Source organism: Sarcophilus harrisii, chromosome 4, assembly GCF_902635505.1.
Source record: "Sarcophilus harrisii chromosome 4, mSarHar1.11, whole genome shotgun sequence".
Lineage (NCBI taxonomy): Eukaryota > Metazoa > Chordata > Mammalia > Dasyuromorphia > Dasyuridae > Sarcophilus > Sarcophilus harrisii.
Genome location: NC_045429.1, coordinates 429,086,424 through 429,108,248, shown reverse-complemented (window position 1 = coordinate 429,108,248; position 21,825 = coordinate 429,086,424). Strand labels below are relative to the sequence as shown.

Genomic DNA, 21,825 nt, shown 5'->3' with positions numbered 1-21,825 from the left:
ACAGGAAGAAAAAAAAAAGGAAGGGGAGCTTCCAACTTGCCAGGAGGGCAGTAGAACTCATGGAAACTCTTCCAAATATTTTCCACTCTTGATTTCACCCATTCTTTCCATCCTTCCCCACCCTGGGGGCCTTGGAAAATGCTGATCCAAGTGGGATCTCTGTCCTAGAACCTTTTAAGTTAAGCAAGTCATGCTGAGAAGCTGGAATTTACTTAGTTGTTATAAGGAAGGGGAAGTAGTGACATATGATCCTTAAATAAGCCACTTAGAGATCCCAGGCTATTACATTCCACTACTCTGGGGCCTTATCTATAAGTCAGTCTGAGTTTTGACTCAAGATCCCAGTGCATACAAGGACAAACCTGAGACTTTACCTTCAGCTTCCGGCAACCGTCTAGACTAGGACACCTCTGCTGCTCCAGGGCACAAGGAAGACCTTTTCTTATCTTGGACCAGGCATGAAGCCATATTTTAAAACTCACTTGAATCATACAATAACCACAGAAGCAAATTGCAATTATTATTCCCATTTTGCAAATAAGAAAACAGGATATAGGACTTGCCCAGTGTTACACATATAGCACCTCAGACAGGATTCAAGTATTTTTGTTGTTATTCAGTCATTTCAGTAGTATCTCATTCTGTGACCCCATTTGAGGTTTTTTTTTTGGCAGAAATACTGGAGTGTTTGCCATTTCTTTCTCCAGTTCATTTGACAGATGAGGAAACTAAGACAAATAGGAGGCACTGACTTGCCCAGAATTATATCGCTAGTAAGTATCTGAAGCCAGTTTTGAACTCATGAAGATGAGCCTTCCTTACTCCAGGCTCAGCCCTCTATCTATTGTGTCACTTGATTTCAAATTAACATTATTCTATATATTAGACCATAAAGACTATCAAAGGCTGAGTCTGAGGCTCTCAGGGGTGTCTGATGTCCATTCAAGAGGCCTGGGAAATCAAAACTGTTCTGATAATAATCCTAAGACATTATTTGTCTATTCAAATACTTCTCCCTTTTCCTACTATATAACTTTTCCCACATACTTCAACCGAAACAACATATCACAGCAGATTGAATACAGAAGCAGATTGAAGAATCTAACTATTTATATTAAACCAGACATTAGAGGCTCACAAAAATAAGTAATGATATTCTCATTGAATCTTTTTGTTTTGGAAAATAGTTATTTTTTCATTTAAATGTTATTTGTGGTAACATGTAATGGGTTTATTATTATTTAAAATAAATATTTTAAAATTTGGTTTTAATTTCTAATATGGCAAATGTTGATAAATATAGCCCACATTAAAAAAAAAAAAACCAAACTGCTGTCCTCAGTAATTTTTAGTATTATAAAAATTTGAGAAGCTTTGCATTATGCCTCTGGCTACTTCCCTTGTAAAATAACTTTATATTTATCTACATACAATCAGCAACCATGGATGCGCTTATCTGTATATAATACACAATCCTCTCTTCTCCTAATGGTAAAATTCCTTGAATTCAGGAGTTACACTGATTTTATCTTTTTCTCTGCAGTATAGCCCCCTAAAGCAGAGTTGTCCAAGTGCAGCCCTGACTAGATTGAAATGGAATTGGGAAATGTTCAATAAAATAAAAATACAATGCAACACAGAAAATGTTAATTTGTGGTTTTCTGAAGGGATCCATTTCTATTTGAATTTGATACCTATCTTAAAGGACAAACCATATGCTGCTTACCTGCAGAGATATAACTCCTGATTGGCTGAGAGATTTGTTTCTGAAGATTAAGCTCCTTGAAGGCAGAATCCCCCCTCCCCCCCCCATCCCCTGTACTTAGCACAGTACCAAATACACAGTAAGTACATATAAAGGCTGACCATCATTCCACTCTGTTCCTGGGCCTTTTGCCTCCATTTCCCCAATCCCTGCTATCGCAAGAAGGCATTCTTCTGCATCACAACTACACTCCTGGGATTTTCTAATGAAGATAGATGACCCTCTACAAAGGATGTTCTCAGTAAATACAGCTCATAGCACCTCTCATTTGCCTTTTATTTCCCTTTCTCCATTTTCCTAGGCTCCTTCTCTGCTGCTAGGTCTCACAGACTGATGGCGCTGATGCTGATGCCAGTCAGAAGGGTGATTTCATTCCCACAGGGCAGGAGGCTGGGGTACAGCTGGCAGAAAGAGCTATATGATTATAGTGAGTCCCTGAGCTACAAGCAGTGAATATCTGCATAAAGGACGAGACTAGCTATGTATTATTTACACCAGCATCAATTTTCCCAGCTGGCCATCTTCTCCTCATTTATGGACACAGCCATAGTTTACTGCCTTTGGTTCTTCTGAACTGGGAATGGGGCCCCCTAAGGCACCATGTATATTAAACAGGTGGCTAAATTCACCAGCAGCAGGTCACATCTATTTTCCTTGTTAAATTATATCCCTGGGACAACAGAGAACTAGATTTCTCACCTGAGCCTTAACACAGGGACACATGCAGGTGTGTGTGAAATCAAATCATCCAGAAGAAAAAGGAGGAAAGAGTCCTTATTGGAACCTCCCAGGGAGAACAGGATACATATCTCATTGAGGGGAAATTAGGTGGTTTTGGGTCAGAGCCACTTACTAGATTTCTTTCTTGTTATTGAGGTCAAGGACAAAAGGAATTGTTTTCACCTGAAGCGGCTTCTCTCCTGGTGGTGTGATAGCTCTATTTTGCAGTTCGGGGAAACTAAGGTAGGGTGGAGGTGACATGTGATGTTTGGTCCTGACCCTGGGTGGCAAGATTCACATATCCAACTGTTGGTTCATCTCTAAAGGTTCCAAAGATGAGCTAATTTCAGCCAATGGCTCTCAGAGACAGAGAGAAATGATAGAATTCAAGCAAGATGAGACTCAAGTACCAGCTTCAGATTGCCTCACTCACTAGCAGCTCTAAGTTATCTCCTACAAGAAATGATACTGAGGTATCATTGCAAACAGGGATATCCTTCCCTTTCTGAGTCAGGCTTGCCAGCCTAAAGATGAGGTTTATACTCTGGATCCCTCATGCTGGGCCACTTTTACTTTAGCGGTTACATAGGGCATAGATCATAGATTTAGAATGGAAAGAGACCTGAGAGGTTTTCTAACCAATTGCCATTTTACAGATGAAAAAAACTGGGGCCCAGAGAGGTAAAATCCTTTGCCCATGTTCACACTATCAGAAGCAGGTCTTCCTTCCTCGGAGCCAGTCTTGCACTCTATACAGACTATTCCATGCCTTCTTGTCTTCTCTGTGACTGCTCTGGTTTCCTCTCTGGAAGTGGATGACTGGGAGTCTTCGAGCCTTTCTCATATTCCAAAGAGATGATATGGTTATAGTTTGTTCCCTTCTAATGAAGAGTTCTGTTCTGGAGTCTCACAGACTCCAATTTCTATTACCTCCTGGATTCCTGTGGGCTGAAAGGGGACATAGGAGAGGAATTAACTAAAGAACCCAAGAAGGCAGCCCTTTCACTAGAAGCACTCTGAAGGATTCATGAATTTCTCAGAGGCAGCTAGATGGCTCAGTGGACAGAGCACCAGGCCTACACCAGAATTCAGCTTTAAATACTTAGGAGCGCATCATTAAACTTCTCTTTGTCTCAGTTTCCTTAACTGTAAAATGGGAACAATAACAGATAATAACCTCCCCGGATGGTTGTGAGAATCAAATGAGATAATATTTGTAAAGCTCTTAGCACAGTGTTAGTGACACATAATTAGTGCTATATAAATGCTAGCTAGTATTATCCCCAAATCCAGATGGAAGAAACAAGGAAAGAAATCTGCCTAGCATCACAGAATCATAGGATTAAAGGATGTAGATTCAGAACTGAAAGGACCTGGGAATTCATTATGATTCAATTTCAACTTTGGCAGATGAGGATACTGAGGGAAGAGAGGTTATAAATGAATTGTGTGAAGTCATACAGGGCAGAGCCGGGACCTGAACTCTGGTCCTGTCCCTCAAAGCCAATGCTCTACCTACAGGATAGGCCAGAGCCTAGAATGACACCCTTGGACTTCCTCATTTATCTGTAGGGGGAAGTGACCACAGTTAAAGCTAATAAAAATGTAAAGTGAAGTGCCCCCCCACCCACTCATGAATAATTTATAGAATATACATGAGTAAAGGGAGAGAACATGGGAGCCTGGCCTTCAGTACAAAGACAGATGGTGAAGGGAATGCAATTTGCCTATAAATATAGGTAACTGTGGCGACTGGCTAAATTGTGTTTATTGAAGAGAAGTGTGTTATCATTGTGCATTAGTTAGTAGAGAGAAGAATAAAAGCTATTTAAGGAGAAGTATATATGCAGTTCTCCATAATCTGGCTCGTGTTCCTTTCCAGACTTATTTCCTGCTATTTACCTTCAACTGACTGTTTTAGCTTTGCCCTCCATGCCTAAATTACTCTCAAATGATCATAGGTATGGAATTGGAAAGGCCCTTAGGTGGTCGGTCACTGACTCCGAGCCCCTCCTTTTAGTCAGCTAGATGGCACACTGGAATTGAAATCGGGAAGAAAGGAATCAGGAGTTGAAATCCTGTCTTGCTTGTGTATATGATCCTGGAAAAACCTTTCTTTCCCCTTCAGTTTCTTTATCTGTAAAATGAGAATAATAGTACTTACCTTCCAGGGTTATTGAGAGAATTATATATAAAGCATTATATAAATACTATTTTCTTCTTATTATTTTATAGATGAAGAAACTGAACCGGGAGAGATTAGTTCAGGGTCACACAGCTAGTTAGAAAAGGAGACAGGATTTAAATCCAAGTTTTTCTAACTGCAAATATGGTGTTCTAGACATTACTTTATGCTGCCTTTGCCTCTTTAGCTTTTATTTTTCTCTCTAACTTTCTTAGGCACTCAAGCACAAATGCCACTTCCCCCAACCTCCACCCCTACACCTACATACACACATACACACACGTACATGAGCGCGCCCACGTATATGCAATCTGTCTGTCTCTGTCTCTTTAGGTCCTCTGTTCTATGTATTCAAGTCATCAAAGATTTACTTATCTGTGCAGATTGTGTTCTCCCACTAGAAGGTAAACTCTTTGAGGCAGGATTTGTGTTATTTTTGTTTTTGCATCTTCTATACGATGTCTTGTATATTGCCAACTTCATAAATATTTGTTGAAATGCACTGATCAGTAATGCTCAAGACCCTGAGACATGATTTTTGTCCACTCCCTTGAAAGCTTCCTCTGGAGGAGAGATTCTTGAACTTTTCCCACTCATAAGTCCTTTTCTCCCAAGCAATTTTTATGTATATAGGTATATAAAGTAGTTATACATATCAAACATTTACTGATAATAAATCATAATTCTGTGACACCCCAAATTCAGTTATACAATCCTATAAAGGGGGTCACAAACTACAATTTAAGGGACTGGGTTCTTGAGGAACTTCAGATTACTGAGGAGTTACTGGGCAGACTTTCCAAACAAATCACAGGTAAGCAATTACAAAAGGTGCCCTCGTTATAGAATGAAGCCAGATCCTGATCAGTACAAAGAAAGAATCCTAAGAAGCAGTCACATTAAATATGCATTGTATATTTCCACTGGGTTGGAACCAAGAACTAATTTTATATAATTATAACTTCAAATAATGCTAATACAAACACACACAATCATTTCATGGAATTCACTATTTCCAGTAATTGGGATCTAGCTGTACCTTCTGCTAATCAGATTATACAAGAAACAGGGAAAAAATTCTTAAGGAAGGGTTCCATCTAAAGCAAAAGGTCTTCACTTTTTTGGTGTCATGAACCCTTTTGTCAAAGTCTGATGAAACCTATGGTATAATCCTTCTTGGAATGATGTTTTTAAATGACTGGAGAAAATCTTAATTTTCAGTCAAACTTTAGTAAAAAAATAAAGATGTGATTATTTTCTTAAGCAAATTCAAGATCCCTTGAAATCTGTTCACAAGAATAAGGTTAGGAATTCCTGATCTACAGGCCATCCTCAGCAACGAGATCAACCAAATCATTTCTAATGGAGCAGTAATGAACTGAACTAGCTATACCCAGAAAAAGAACTCTGGGAGATGACTAAAACCATTACATTGAATTCCTAATCCCTATATTTATGCACACCTGCATTTTTGATTTCTTCATCAAGCTAATTGTACAATAATTCAGAGTCTGATTCTTTTGTACAGCAAAATAATGTTTTGGTCATGTATACTTATTGTGTATCTAAGTTATATTTTAATATATTTAACATCTACTGGTCATCCTGCCATTTGGGGAGGGGTGGGGGGTAAGAGGTGAAAAATTGGAACAAGAGGTTTGGCAATTGTTAATGCTGTAAAGTTACCCATGTATATATCCTGTAAATAAAAGGCTATTAAATAAAAAAAAAAAAAAAAAAGGAATTCCTGATCTAGAGGGAATGATGAATGGCTAGTATAAAGACAAATGGGCATCCACAAAACATTTTAATTAAAGGGGAAAAAAGACTTCTCAAAATTACCTTAGCAGAGAAGTTTTTAATCTGGAATCCATGAACTTTTAAAAAACTATATTGACAATTTTATTTCAACATAATTGTTTTTACTCTGTAATCCTTTGTATTTTATTTGATATGCTTGAAAAATGATTCTAAGAAAGGCCTGGAGAGACTTACACGAACTGATGCTGAGTGAAATGAGCAGGACCAGGAGATCATTATATACTTCAACAACAATACTAGATGATGACCAGTTCTGATGGATCAGGCCATCCTCAGCAAATCAGATCAACCAAATCATTTCTAATGGAGCAGTAATGAACTGAACTAGCTATACCCAGAAAAAGAACTCTGGGAGATGACTAAAACCATTACATTGAATTCCAATCCCTATATTTATGCCCACCTGCATCTTTGATTTCCTTCACAAGCTAATTGTACAATAATTCAGAGTCTGATTCTTTTGTACAGCAAAATAATGTTTTGGTCATGTATACTTATGTGTATCTAAGTTATATTTTAATATATTTAACATCTACTGGTCATCCTGCCATTTAGGGAGGGCGGGGGTAAGAGGTGAAAAATTGGAACAAGAGGTTTGGCAATTGTTAATGCTGTAAAGTTACCCATGTATATATCCTGTAAATAAAAGGCTATTAAATAAATAAAAATAAAAAAAAAAAAGATGCTTAAATCGGAAAAAAAAAAATAAAATAAATAAATAAACTCTGAGCTCCTTGACAAAAAAAAAAAAAAAAAGAAAAAAGAAAAATGATTCTAAGAAGGGGGTCCATAGGCTTCAGACTGCCAAAGAGTTCAAGACAAAGAAAGGGAGAACTGAGGCAAGAAGCAGGAAAATGATGAAATTCAACTTGCCTTTTCAGCCTTGTTTTTTGTTTTTCAGTCATTTCAGGTGTGCCCTATTCTTCATGATCCCATTTAGAGTTTTCTTGGCAAAGATACCTGAATGGTTTGCCATTTCTTTCTGCAGTTCATCTGACAGATGAAGAATGAAATAAACAGAGTTAACTGATTTGCTCAGGGTCACACAGCTAATAAGAGTGTGAGGCTGAATTTGAACTCAGGTTTTCTGGAGGGCACTCTACTGTACCACTTAGTTACCCAGAATACAGAGAGGGTAATGCTGCCAAAGTGGTGTAGGAAGAAAAGGAGAAAGAGCTAGACCTAGTACAGAACCATGATAGCATGAAAAATGCTCAATAAATGCTTATTCGTATTAAATTAATATTAAATAATATTAAATGAATATTCATTTATTAAACACTTACTCTGTGCCAGACACTGGTTTTTTTGTTTTGTTTTGTTTTGTTTACAAATATTATTTATTTGAACTTCACAAAAATTCTAGGAGGCAAAAGTTATTAATGTACCCATTTTATAAATGAGGAAACTGAGGCAATCAGAAGTTAAGTCTTATGCCCAGGGGAGAACCCTCCATAATCCTCTGTCATCCACCCTGAAAGCAAAGTGGACCAATGAGTCCAGAATGTACCAAATCATAAGTACTGAAAAGAGAAGGGCAAACATAGAAATGGACAATGCCGCAAAGTCCTTTTCTCTTCCAGCTTTGGCCCCCCCACCTGTCCCTCCTCACCTGCCGTGGAGACTTGGTCAGAGAGGCTATGCGGCAGCTCCCTGGGGCTCCTGACCTTTCCCAGGCTTGTAGAAGCACGCGAGTGCTGGGGACAAAGCTCCAGGATCGTCCCAAGGCAGGTCTGAGCTTCCCATTCTCCCACTCCCTGGTCACGTGGTTAGTCACCTTCGACAGAAATGATCAATTCTTATCCATCCAATCCCTCATTATAGGTCACATGCTCTAAGAGCTACACAGGCGAGGGGACTAAGGCTTTCAGGTGGTCTAAGTAAATAATGTTTCTAATAATGACTACCATATTCTCTCATTTGATCCTCACATCCTCCATAGTCAATCAATGACTACATCTTGTTAATTCTGGCCACCTTTTTCCTGTGGGTGCCCTTCTCTTGTCCACATTCTCCCAGCGACCCCCTAGGCTCTGGCCCTCCATCCCCTTCAGCCTAGTCTCTTACAACAGCCTCCTCATCAGTCTCCCTCAAGGTTCTCTGACTCTTCCTCCATGTGACTGCCAAAGTAATATTCCTAAAAAGCAGGTCTGATCAGGTCACTTTCTTGCACCATCACCCCCATCACCATCACCTCTAACATTTATATGACCTTTAAGATTTTAAAATTTAAATTATTATATCATTAAATTAATAGTTAATTAAATTTAATATAATTATTAAATAAATTAATGCTATTATTATCATCCCCTTTAACAAAGGAAGAAACTGAGGCAGACAGTAAGCATCTTGCTCAGGATCACAGTTTATAACCGTCTGAAGTTGGACTTGAACTCAGGTCTTTTCACTCTAGGCCCAGTGCTTCATCTATGCCCCTGAGGCATCTAGTGGCTCCCAATCCCAAGATTCTAACCTGGCTATCATGCCCAGTGCCGTGGCAGTTTTGGTTGGTACTTCTATGGTTTGTTACAGGTTGTACTTGTAAGGAAAAGTTTATTATTTATCTTTTAATATTACCATTACTATTAAAATTACTGTTTTAATACTATTTATTACTGTATTTTATTACTGTTTACTTTTATTACTATTTATTACTATTTGAATCTGTCTTTATATGGCTATGAGACTGTTTAATCTAGAGGGCCAGCATCGAGCATATCATGGTGCTGCTTATGACAAAGGTATGGGTCTCTTCCAAGTCTTTGGGAGGCTAGATTATGCAGAATTAAGATGAAGGCATGGAAAGAGATTTGTCTGATCATCTGTATGTGGGCAATAGATAAATTAAATATCAATTTAATCTGGAGAACCCAGATTTAGCTTTGAGCTTTCTATTCCTGGCATTTAGTACTGGTCCTGGCACACAGTAGGTGCTTAATAAAGGCTTATTAACTGAATGATCTATCTCAAAGGGTTATATAAATGGCAATCTATATTGCAAATAGAAAACCAAATTCCATCCCTCTGCAGAGGTGAGAGAAATCAGAGGGAATTGGGGTGCACCAGATCTTAATTACTGTTTCAACTCACCAAGACTGCTATTCCCAGTTCCCGGGCCAGGGTCTTGAGCTCTCGGGCCAGCTGCATCATTAAGGCCAAACCTTGGAAAGAAAAGATGGTTTGGAGGGTGGAGGGTGGCAGGGGGTGTTCAGGGACAGAAAGGTCAAGGGTAAGGGTCCCCCACGCTTCTGGCTTCTAATCATACTCACCCTCACTGTGCTGGCCCCCCAGAAGAGGGGAGACAACTGCAGAGACTGAATCCACCACTACTATCTTCACCGGCCCTGAAGCATTGGTCACCTGCAGAGAGAAAGAGGGTGCAAATAGTTCTTTGGTCCTCCTCCTTTCCTTAGTGGCCTCCAGGGCAAGGGGTCAATTTTACAGGATAAACTTGCTGCTTAACAAGAGAAAGTGAAGGGGAAACATGTCTCCATCTCCCACCTACAGCCTCTGGCATCCTAGGAAAATCAGGCTTCCTCAGTGCCTAATTTTCATAAAGTAACTCAGCTTGGAGCAGAACCAGCAGAGCATTGTACACGGTGACAAGAGAACTATACGATGATTGATTCTGATGGACGTGGCTCTCGTCAACAATGAGATGATACAGGCCAGTCTCAATGGTCTTGTGATGGAGCGCCATCTGCACCCAGAGAGGGACTGTGGAGGACTGAATAGGGATCACAACACAGTACTTTTTGTTGTTTGCTTGCAGTTTTTTCCTTTTTGATTTATCATCCCCTTTAATAGAGGAAGAAACTGAGGCAGGAAGTAGTGTAGCATGATAATTGTGAAAATATGTATAGAAAAATTGTGTATGTTTAACACATATTGGATCACTTGCCATCTAGGGGAGAGGGTGAGGGAAAGGGAGGGAAAAATTTTGGAACACAAGGTTTTGCAAGGGTGAGTGATGAAAATTATTCATGCATATGATTTGAAAATAAAAATAAATTTAAAACGGGAAAAAAGTTGAATCAACTTCACTCTTGCCATCTTTCAGCCACTCCAGCCTGCTTTTCCCCACCTCCTTTCCTCACTAGCACTCTCCACACCACACCCAGACCTCCCAAACTGATGCTCCCAGCCATCATTCGGATAAGTGACTGACTGCAAACCAGCCCACCTTGCTGACTGTGCAGACTATGGACCAGACCCAGACTGACCTTCGCATCCTACAGGGCTGCCCAGCCAGGACACCTTGCTGCACACACGCTGCCAAAAGCTTACCACCCTTCCTCTACTGTTCTCTGCCTCTTGTCCCAATCAAAAGCACCACTGGTTTGAGGTAAGGGGATGTCAACTCAACACTTGCAAGGTTCTTCAGGCCCAACCCCCTTTTCAAAGCTACAACTCCTCAGAATGAACATAAACTTTCTGAGGGCAGGGATTATCTTTTTTCCCTGTATCTCTAATTGTGAACATTACTGCAAGGTGGTACAATAGACCGAGCACTGGGACTAGAGTTAGGAAGACCGGAGTTTACACAACCTGGTCTGCCTGAGAGCAGCAGCAGCTACCAGCTAAGACAGTCCCTGCTCTCAATTGGCTTGCATTCTAATTGGGAGGATGATGCACAAAGGGGAACTGAGGTAGAGGGGGAAGGAGAGGTGGAAGATTATTCCTTCTCTGCACATCTTCAAAGCAAGCCCAGAGGATGACAATATGCTCAAGTACATGGCAGAAAGGATGCAGGTATGAGTTGGACTAAGCTGTCCCTGTGGTCCCTCATAACTGAGAGTCAATGATTCTAAGTTGAGGGCTGAGCGTTAGTCTGAGCTCTGTCTCTGACTAGCAAGTTCCCTCCCCTTTCTGGGCTCTGCAGGACTGGCCTGCCCTTCCAGCTTTAAAACTCTAGGATTCTACATCTTGGAAGCACAGCTGGTCATTTCAGAGGGCGACTTGTCCCGGGACAACCACCACAAAACAACAGGAGATTCCATCCGTGCTTCTTGGGGCACCACTGATGGGGGCTCACCTGCTTGGAGATGCTGCCCCGGAGGTCCTGCAACGTGTCCATCAACTGGAAAATGTCAAATACACGTACCACATGAATCCTCTGCAGAGCCCCTGCCTGGCAAGGAGGAGAAACACAGACATCAGCATCCCAGAGACCCTGCTTCAGGGGCACAGGATAACAATGGCTAGCACACACTTGGTGCTTTAAAATCTGCTAAACACTTTACATATGTTGTCTTATTTGAGCTTCACAGCAGCTCTGTAAGAAGTAGCTATTATTATCCTCATTTTACAGATGAGGAAACTGAGGCAGACAGTGGTTAAGTGATTTGCCCAGTGTCACAGGGATAGTAAATTCTATAATAATAAATCCTTTAATATAGATAGAATAATCTATACTATAGATATCTATCTGTAGATTAAATAATATATATAATAATTGCATATATACATACACATATACACACATATATGTATGTGCTTACTTTATCCCAGGCACTGTGCTAAGTGTTTTGCAATTACTATTTCATTTGATGGTCTTAACAACCCTGAGAGGAGCTATTGTTCTCCTTTTTTAACAGATTGTTCTCCCCATTTTACAGATGAGGAAATTGAGATAAATAGAAATTAAATAATTATATAAGTTAAATAAATAAAAACTTAAAAAATAGAGATTAAATGGCTTGACCAGTGTCATACAGTTATTAAGTGACTGAGGCAGGATTTGAAGGCAGATTTTCCAGACTCCTAGTAAGCAGGGAGAGCTTACACAATGAGAAGGGGGAGATTGAGCCCCTTGAAAGAAAGATTCAGGGTCTCCAGGGAGAACTCTAAAGGCATTCCAAAAGAAATGACAGGGAAAAGTATCTGCGTTCAGGGGCACAAATGCACAGAGTGGTCCAGAACAGTGGAGGAACCAGTGCCAAGGGGGAGTCCTCAAAACAGACCTCAGGTCTGCAAATCTGGGAGGAGACAGTGGCTCTTTTGGGGGGAGCCTAAAGGCCAGGAACTGGTCCCACAGAGTGTATTTGTGCCACAGAGAAGCTCTCCGCATCCCGACCTGATCCTCCTCGTCCTCGGTCCTGGCCTGCAGCAGCTGGAGGAGGCGTGAGGCTGTCAGACCTCCCGTGGAGTCGACGTACAGGACGTTCTGGCCCAGACTGTAGGCCACATTGGCAGCTGTGCAGAGACACACCTGCGTTGGGGGAAGGAGGTGGGCTGAGCTCAAGCTCCAGACAGTCTCGGTCATGTTCTCCCCAGACTCCCCAAGCCCTTCCGATATAGCCGGGAAGATCGGGCCCAGAGACTTCAGCCAACTCATGTAACCTCCCAAATTGCTGCTGCCCACGGCAAAATTCAGCTCTGTTTCCTCATCAGCAGGGCCCCTGTAGCCTTGCCTAACAAAGAATTGGTACCCACTCAAAGTTTTTTTAATTGAAGCTTTTTATTTTCAAAATATATGCATGGATAATTTTCAACATTCATTCTTGTGTTCCAACTTTTTTCCCTCCCTTCTCCCCACCCCCTCCCCACTTAATTAACTATCAGTCAATAAGCACGTATTAAGTTCTTACTATATACCAAGCACAAAACTATGGGATGGAGATAAAGAGAGAAGTTAAAAATCTCTGCTCTCAAAATGCTTATATGTAGCAGGTCTACCTATCAACCTATCCTGCTGGAGAGAACTGCAGATGGATTTATATAAACACAGACCTATAGAATGATCTATCTATCTATCTCAGAAATTGAGCCTGGGACAAGTTATGTTATTGGGAGGAGGAAAGTGGTCCATAAGACAAACTGATGACACAATGGGAAGGGGGTAGCCAGCAGCCCACATTTCTGGAAATTCCAGAACCAGAAGTATGGACTTCCCAGAGAAAGAGCAAATCAGCAGTGTTTTCTCCCTCTCCTTGCCCACCCCCCAGGGCCCATTCCTGCCCTCCCTTCCACCCCAGGAGAAAGCAGGAGTGTCTGTAATATGAGTGTCTGGTCCAGAACCCTGTTGGTCCTATGCTAGTTAAAACTCTGCCATCATACCTGGGTTTTGCCACTGGCTGGAGCGCCAGTGATTTCTGTGACTTCTCCAGTGTAGAGGCCAGAGTCCAGCAGCTTATCCAGGCTATCAGCAAGGGAGAAAAGGAGAGAATCACCTTTCAAAGAATTGGGATGGGGGCAGCGAGGGGGCACAGTGGATAGAAGACCAGCCCTGAAGTCAGCAGGATCTAAGTTCTAATCTGGCCTCAGACACTTAAGGCTTCCTAGCTGTGTGATCCTGGGCAAGTCACTTAGCCCCAATTGCCTCAGCCAAAAAACAAAAATTAAAAACAAAACAAAGAATTGGGATGGAAAAGAAATATTCCTTCCCGGCTCCTTCCTCAGGACCATATCTTAATACCAGAAGGCAACTTAGAGACCACGAGTCTCACCTTTGCATTTTACAAATAAGGAAACTGGGACTCACACAGTAATAAGGTAGTTTGTAAACCCAGGTTTTCTTGATTCTAAGCCCAGAACTCAATTCAGAATATCATGAAAACTACTACTGACTTCATCAATGGTCTTTTCTCAGGCTTTATCCTATAAAGTCTCTGTAAGGGACCAGAGATTTTCTAACACTAATTCCTTAAAATTCTCCCTTTCTGTAGTCTCTGGGACTTCTGATCTTCTCATCCTAAAACCATCTTCTTGACCTGTTTCTGTGACTGTCCCCCAAAATTCTAAGTTGACTTTTCTGCTTTCTTCTGGAAAGTGAAAAATATTCATGCATCTGCTCTCCAAGGTAGTAAAGGAATGTAAAGGTTTCTCTCCCCTAAGCTCTGGAACAGGGAGCCAATGATTAAATATTTAGTATGAGCATTTATACCCCTGAAATCAGCAAAAACTGCAAATCAGGGTTGTTCTGTTAAGTATCTAGACTTAAGAAAGCAATGAAAAAAATGTTAGTAATGCATTTAGAAGTTGTTGTCCAATCATTTCAGTCATGACTCTCCGTGACCCCATTTGGGGGTTTCTTGGCAGAGATACTGGCACAGTTTGCTATTTCCTTTTCTAGCTTATTTGACAGATGAGCAAACTGAGGCAAACAGGATAAAGTGGCTTGTTTAGATTCACACAGTTAATAAGTGTCTGAGGTCACATTTGCATTCAAGTCTGCCTGATTCCAGGTCTGGCACTCTATTCACTGCCCCACCTAGATAATAATACACTTTAAAAATATATATATAAGTACACTTCAAATATATACATATGTATAAATACACTTAAAAAATATATATATATATATAATATAAAATACACTTAAAAATAAATTTAAAGTGTCTGTACTTTTTCTTTCTAGAATAATAATACACTTAAAACATATATATATAAATACACTTTATATATATGTATATAAATACACTTAAATATATAGAGATAGATATAAAATACACTAAAAACAAACTTAAAAGTGTTGTCTGTACTTTTTTCTAGACTAATACAATTAAAATATGTATGTAAATACACTTAAAAATAAATATATATATAAAATACACTTAAAAAATAAACTTTAAAGTATTGTCTGTACTTTTTCTTTCTAGAAAACGGGTTGTTAAACATTTGTCAATCTCATATTTCTGTCTGCTTAAAGAACACCAATAGAAGGATGTCCTGTTGTTACCTCAAACTTGATTTGTCTAAAACTGAACTAATAATCAGACCAGTTTCCCTTCTGTCCTTCAAAAAATATTTATTTATTATTATAAGTAATAATAAATATTTTTTATTGTTATATACGTGACATACAACAAACACTGACATTTCCTTATCTGATACCCTGAGAGGAAGTAAGTATTTCTTATCACTATTTTGTGGATGAGGTGACTGCCCCCCCAAAAGACACCAAAACATTTCCTTATAAAAACAATGGGGATAAAAGAGGATTGAGTAGGATGCTATGAACCTCTATTATGTATGGCTTATTTTTAAGTATATATGAAATTTCACAGAGTGGTTTGGCAGGAATCCCCATCCTCTCCTAACTCCTCCCTATCCCCAATCTCACCACCCACCTAGGAACAAATCAGAACATTTCAGCTCTGGATTTAATCTAATTATTCCTTAAGACATGCTCTTGAATTGGAAAGTTGGGGGCAGGGATTGTTCTCCTTAATTTATTTTCATTCAAAGCCATTAGCCTGAAATTCAAGTATTTCAGAATGGTGGACTATGACCCACCAGAGGTCATCCAACAAGGGTCCAGACCCTGCCCTCCAGAAGATCCGTTGGAGAAACACCAAAACAGAACAAACACTCTCCTGTCTAATGTCCGACCTGGTGGCCGGAAGACCTGGGAATCCTTACAGGCGGTCACCTCCGCCTTCACTGCCGGGCCACAAAGCCCTTCCCCACAAAGGGACCTGGGGGGACTCAAGTCTGAAAAGCTAAGGCCGGGGAGCGGTCCCCCTTCCCCAGAACACACCTTGCGATACCGGTGGCCAAGATGGCAGTGGAGCTCTTGAACTCTTCATAGAGGTCAGCACCATTGAAGGGGAAAGATGAAAATTGGGCCAGCAATACCCTCCTCACAGCAACTAAAGCCTGCCTCCATCACAGCACAGACAGGTATGGGTTCAGGAACAGAAGACATTTAATTTTTTTAAAAAAGTTCTCTTATTTTTATTGTAATCTTCCCTTTTAATGTCACGTTCATCTCCAAAAATAGACTCACCCTCTCTCTAACTCCCTTTGCCCTGAGAGCTAACCCACATAACAAATTAAAAAAAGAAAAAAGAAGTTCAATAGAATCCTACAAAACCTCCTTATCTGGTTGTATATGCGACACTCTGCACCCCTAGTGCCCCACTTTTGAAAAAAGGGGGAGACATACTTTCTCAATTCTGAAAGAGAAATATGTTCGGAAGAGCTCTGAAAATATGCAAAGATGATGGGGACCATCTTATTCCTCTTGCCCATATTTCTTACTTATAAAATACACTTTAAAAAAGCAGTGCAAAAAGAACAAAAAATTTTCCCCTGAGGCAAATGGAGTTAAGTGACTTGCCCAGGGTCACACAGCTAGGAAGTGTTAAGTGTCTGAGACCAGATTTCAACTCAGGTCCTCTTGACTTCAGGGCTCTATCCACTGCACCACCTGGCTGCCCCAGATTTCTTCTAAATAACTCCATGAGCTCTCAAGCTCAGTCCCAGAAAGAAGCACTTTTGCCCTCACCTTATAAGACAAGGAACATTTCCGAGATACTTCTTCTAGGTCTGCAGAGACAAGGTCCACCACTGAAACAAGACACAGAATGAAGGAAATGAAGCTCCCTTTAGCCCCCCACCAACCTCCCACCCCATCATCCTCCCTGAGATTGGGAGAGGTCACACACCCACAAAACTCCTAGACTTGCTTTCTTCCTCAGTAGGTTGGTCCCTCCCCACCCTGACTGAGACAAGTCAATTCAACAACTTATTAGGGCTTATTGTTATCCAACAATTAAACAATTTATTAGAGCTGGGTATGTCTTCTTAGAGTCAGGAAAACCCGAGTTCAAATCTTACCTCAGACACTTTTTTTTTCCCAATAGTAGCTTTTTATTTTCAAAACCATGTAAAGTTAGTTTTCAACATTCATCCTTGCAAAACCTCGTCCTCCTAATTTTTCTCCCTCCCTTCCTCTAGATAACAAGTTATTGTACGTGTTAAATATGTGCAATTCTTTACATATTTGCACATTTTTCATTGCTGCACAAGAAAGATCAGATCAAAAAGGAAAAAAAATTAGAAAGAAAACAAAAAGTAAACAACAACAAAAAAGGTGAAAATACTATGCTGTGATCCACAGTTCCCACAGTCCTCTCTCTGGGTGCAGATGGCTCTCTCTGTCACAAGACACATTGGAACTGGCCTGAATCATCTCATTATTGAGAAGAGCCACATCCGTCAGAATTACTCAGTCTATAATATTGTTATTACAGTGTACCATGTTCTTGACTGCAGGCACTTACTAGCTGTGTAAACATGGACAAGTCACTTCACCATGTTTGCCTCAGTTTCCTCATCTATAAAATGAGCTTAAGAAGGAAATAATACCCAGCTGCTTCAGAAAGGCTTCCTGTAGAGGGTAGGATTTTAAATAAATCTTTAAGGAAGCCAGAAGGCAGAGAAGAATAGAAAGAGAGCATTGTGACACAAAAACAAAAATTATCAACAAAAGTCTTTTTTTTTAAAAATGAAATGAAAAGGATAAAAATAAATTTAAACTCAAATCCAACTAAAATCTTTTCCATTGGAGGAGACAACTATGGAGGAAGTTTGTTCATTTGCAAGTTTATGTTGAGGACAATGGGCAGATTCTGAGAACTTGCCAGTTCTGCCTCCAAAAAATATAGAACATAGAATAAAAATTGTTCCTAATTCCATAGTGTTTTAACAGATAGTGGGATACTGTGTTAGAATACTGGATTTGACATCAAGAAGATGTGGGTTTCATGTATATATCCTGTAAATAAAAGGCTATTAAATTAAAAAAAAAAAAAGATGTGGGTTTGATTGTTACTTTAGCTACTTACTAGCTACTCAATAGTACTCCATTCATAGGGCTGGCCAGGATTAAATGAGGCAACAAATGTAGCACTTGGGACACCTGAGATTGTTATATAAATGTAAGCCATTGTTTAGGATTTATAAAAACTAACAAACAAACAGAATATCTTCCTCATGATCTATTAAGTAAGTAATGCAAATATCACCATTTTATTTGGATTCCCATACCCAGCCTAAGCAACGTGCTTGATATATAGAAAATGTTTAATAAATGTTTGTTGTGGGGCAGTTAGATGGCACAGTAGACAGAGCAGCCCTGACTTCAAATCCAGACTCAGACTCTTAACAATTACTAGCTGTGTGATCCTGTGCAAGTCACTTAACCCCAATAGCCTCACCAAAAAAAAAAAAAAAAAAAAAAAAAAAAAAAAAATTAAATTAAATTAAATCATTAAAAATAAAGTAAAAATAAACAAATGCTTGTTTTTGCTCAGGTAACTTTCAGTCATATTCCGCTGATGGTTTTTGGCAGAGATAAGTGGTTTGCCATTTTTTTCTCCAGCTCATTTTACAGGAGGGTCCCGAGGCAAACAGGGTTAAGAGACTTGCCCAGGGAGGCGAGAAGGGACTCGGAATCCGCGTCTTCCTGACTGACAATTGTGGAAACAAGATTTGACTTTTTGGATCACAGACTTAAAAGGCAGCCTAGTTATAGATGAGGATGCTGACGTCTAGGACCATTAGGTAGCTTATCCAAGATCACGCAGGGAGTGAGTGAGGGGCAGAGAAGAGCTGGAACTGGACCGCTTTGACCTCGGCCTGATCCGCCACCAGGGAGGAGCTGCCCACGGCCGCTGGAAGCCCGGTGCGCAGAGTCCTGAGCCTGCCTCGGGAGACCCTTCCTAGCTGTGCGACTGACTCTGGGCCAGTCACCACCCGTGTGCCTCAGTTTCCCTGTCTGTCCCGTGAGCTGGAAAACGACTCCAGTTTTTCTAAGAAAACCCGAGCGGGATCACAAAGAGTCACCGCTGTCAATCACAAAGAACAGAACCGGACCCGCTCTATCGGAAGAATAATGAGCATAGAGTCTGCACAGCGCCTCACAGACTCATTTGACCCATGACCCGGAAGGTATTATTTTACAGATGAGGAAACTGAGTCTAAGTAACCACACGGCCGGCGTTCGGAGCGCGTTTTTCGCTCTGTGTGGGGAACCCCGGAACAACCCTGCCAGGTGCCATTATTGCCACAAACGAGCGGAGCCGGAGAGGTTAAGCAGGAACAAAGAAAACAGCAGCTCCTTTACACGGGGCTCCCGGCTGTCCGGCAGAAAGGCGGGACAGAGGTCCCTATTTTATAGAGAAACCGGAGGCGGACGCAGGCCCGGGCCGCGCGGCTCCCGAGTTTCCGAAGAGAACCGGAGCTCGCTTTAAGGCCGCGCCTTCCCCACGGCAGCTTCCGCTGGGGGCAGGATTGGAACCCAGGCCCCTTGCGGGCCTCAGCCCCTTTACCTGTCCTGACGCCGACGCCCCTCAGCAGCTGGACCACGTCCTGCGTGAGGCCCGGGCAGAGCCCCGCCCTGAGCACGCCCATCCTTCGGGCACCGAAGAGTGACGGCGCCGGCCGGGTCCGCAGCCCGGGAGGGGGCGGGGCCAGCGATCCCCGAGCCGCGCTCCCTTCCGGGACCTTCCTGCCGCGGGGCGGAAAGCAGGGGGGGCCTCCCCGGCCCGGCCCAGCCCCCAACCCCCAACCCCGGCGGCGGGCACCCGGCTTCACACCCTTACCCTGCCAGGGACCGGTCGGGCTGGGGGAGGGGAGGGCGCCCGGCTTCCCGCCCCCGCGACTCGCGCCCCGCTCCGCTCCGGCCACCCCCACTTCCTGCTGCCTTCCCGCCCGGCGCCCCGCCTGGGCCTTGCCCCACACTCCCACCTGCTGGCGGCGCGGGGGGCTGCAGCGCCAGCGAAGACGGGGGCTCCGAGGGCTGGGACGCGGTCCGGGAGGGATGCGGGAGAAGGACGTTTCACAATGAGGGGGGCTCCGTGTCCCACGGGGATCGTGAGGGAGGGGAGGGACCCGCGGGGGCGGAAACGTTTGGGTAGGAGGGTAATGGAGTGTATCGTATAATGATAAAAATATCATCAAAAATGATGAGGAGCGGGAAAGATTCACATAAACTGAGCGGAAGAGGCCGGAGCCGGAGCCCGCGGGGACCCGCTCTGGAGACGCGGTCTTCTCGGGCTCCGGCGATCCAAGGCGAGCCCGCTAGACTCGGGCTGAAAAGTGCCGTCCGCGCGCGCGCCGAGAGACGCCCGCCGAGACACGCCCGAGGAGACGAGGCTGTCTTCTGTTTTCTGCCTCTCGTAGTTTTCCTCTTTTGTCTCTCTCCCGACAGGATTGATATGTAAAGGTGTATTTTAAAATGTTTATGTGCACGTATAACCAGAAAGAAGAAAAGAATAAAAAAAGGGAGAATAAAGGAGAACTAACCCGTAAAGCCTGGGTGACATTTTCCTAAGGGAAATCAAACCCGAATCCAGATCCTTTGACTATCTAGGGCTTTTTCTACTAACCCAGAGAGAGGCTGAGGAATCTACTTCATTCCTCCTTTGTCCTATTCCTTCCTTTCCTCCTACTCTCCATCTTTCCCTTCCCTTTCTCTCCATTTCCCCTTCCCTCTTTCCTTCTATCTTCTCTTCTCATTCCCTCCCTCTTCATTCCTCCTTTGTCCTATTCCTTCCTTTCCTCCTACTCTCCATCTTTCCCTTCCCTTTCTCTCCATTTCCCCTTCCCTCTTTCCTTCTATCTTCTCTTCTCATTCCCTCCCTCTTCATTCCTCCTTTGTCCTATTCCTTCCTTTCCTCCTACTCTCCATCTTTCCCTTCCCTTCCCTCTCCATTTCCCCTTCCCTCTTTCCTTCTATCTTCTCTTCTCATTCCCTCCCTCTTTTCTACCTTCTCTTCCTTTTTTCCTTCCTTCTCCCCTTTCTTTCCTTTTTTCTCTTAAAATCTTTTCCTCCACTCTCTGTTCTTCATCCCCTCTCCTTTTTTTCCTTCCCTCCTTTCCTTTTTCCTTTCTCTTATCCTCAATCTTCATTTCCTTGTAGAATCTTTTCCCTGTACATGACACCCCTTTCAATCTCTGCTCTCCCCATAGTCAGACCCTCTACTCCCTTCTCTCACTACCCCAAAAAATTCTTTTATCTATAATTTGGCACATGTCTTAGAAAAGTTGAGGCAAAGAGAAAGAAGGTTCAACTAAGAAGACCCAGGTTCATCCACATATGAAGTCTGTGACCCTAATCTCTCAGTGCTTGAGGAGCCCCTTCACACTCTGAATTGCTGGCCAAATGCATCTGGTAGACCTTCCCTCTTCAGGAATTTTCTGCCATTAATAATCCAGAACAATTTTAAGAGATTACATCTTGATCCCAGTGGTGCTCAATCACATTTTGCTCACAAATTTTGTTTTTTTAAAATCACTTTTATATAAGTAATTGGGGGACATACTCTACAACCCATCTAGGGAAATTCAGCACTTCACCTTTGAAAACTACTGGTCCCCTAATTTTACAGATGAGGGAATTTAGGTTCAGAGAACGGGAATGATTTAAGTGTCATGAGTCCCACAGATGACTAGGAAAGCCCTCAGAGAATAGGAATGATTTAAGTGTCATGAGTCCCACAGATGACTAGGAGAGCCCTCAGAGAATGGGAATGATTTAAGTGACATAAATCCCCTAAGGTGACTAGGAGAGCCCTCAGAGAATGGGAATGATTTAAGTGACATA

The 21,825-nt window shown here is 42.0% G+C and overlaps 1 protein-coding gene across 2 annotated transcripts; it reads right to left on the bottom strand.

Moving 5' to 3' along the window:
- Positions 1-3,028: 3,028 nt before the first annotated feature.
- Positions 3,029-19,956, bottom strand: RAD51D (RAD51 paralog D). 2 transcript variants are annotated; one of them, XM_003769997.4, is made up of 10 exons: positions 19,550-19,952; positions 16,723-16,784; positions 15,973-16,091; positions 13,551-13,632; positions 12,568-12,702; positions 11,527-11,622; positions 9,761-9,851; positions 9,582-9,652; positions 8,104-8,268; positions 3,029-3,433 (listed from the first exon to the last, which is right to left on the bottom strand). In XM_003769997.4, exons 1-10 carry the CDS (start codon positions 19,629-19,631, stop codon positions 3,350-3,352), a joined length of 987 nt encoding a protein of 328 aa, XP_003770045.2. In that variant the 5' UTR covers positions 19,632-19,952; the 3' UTR covers positions 3,029-3,349. The 2 variants fall into 2 exon arrangements, with proteins under 2 accessions (XP_003770045.2, XP_023359386.2); XM_023503618.2 differs by lacking the exon at positions 12,568-12,702 and having other exon boundaries at positions 19,550-19,956.
- Between the last annotated feature and the right edge of the window lie 1,869 nt (positions 19,957-21,825).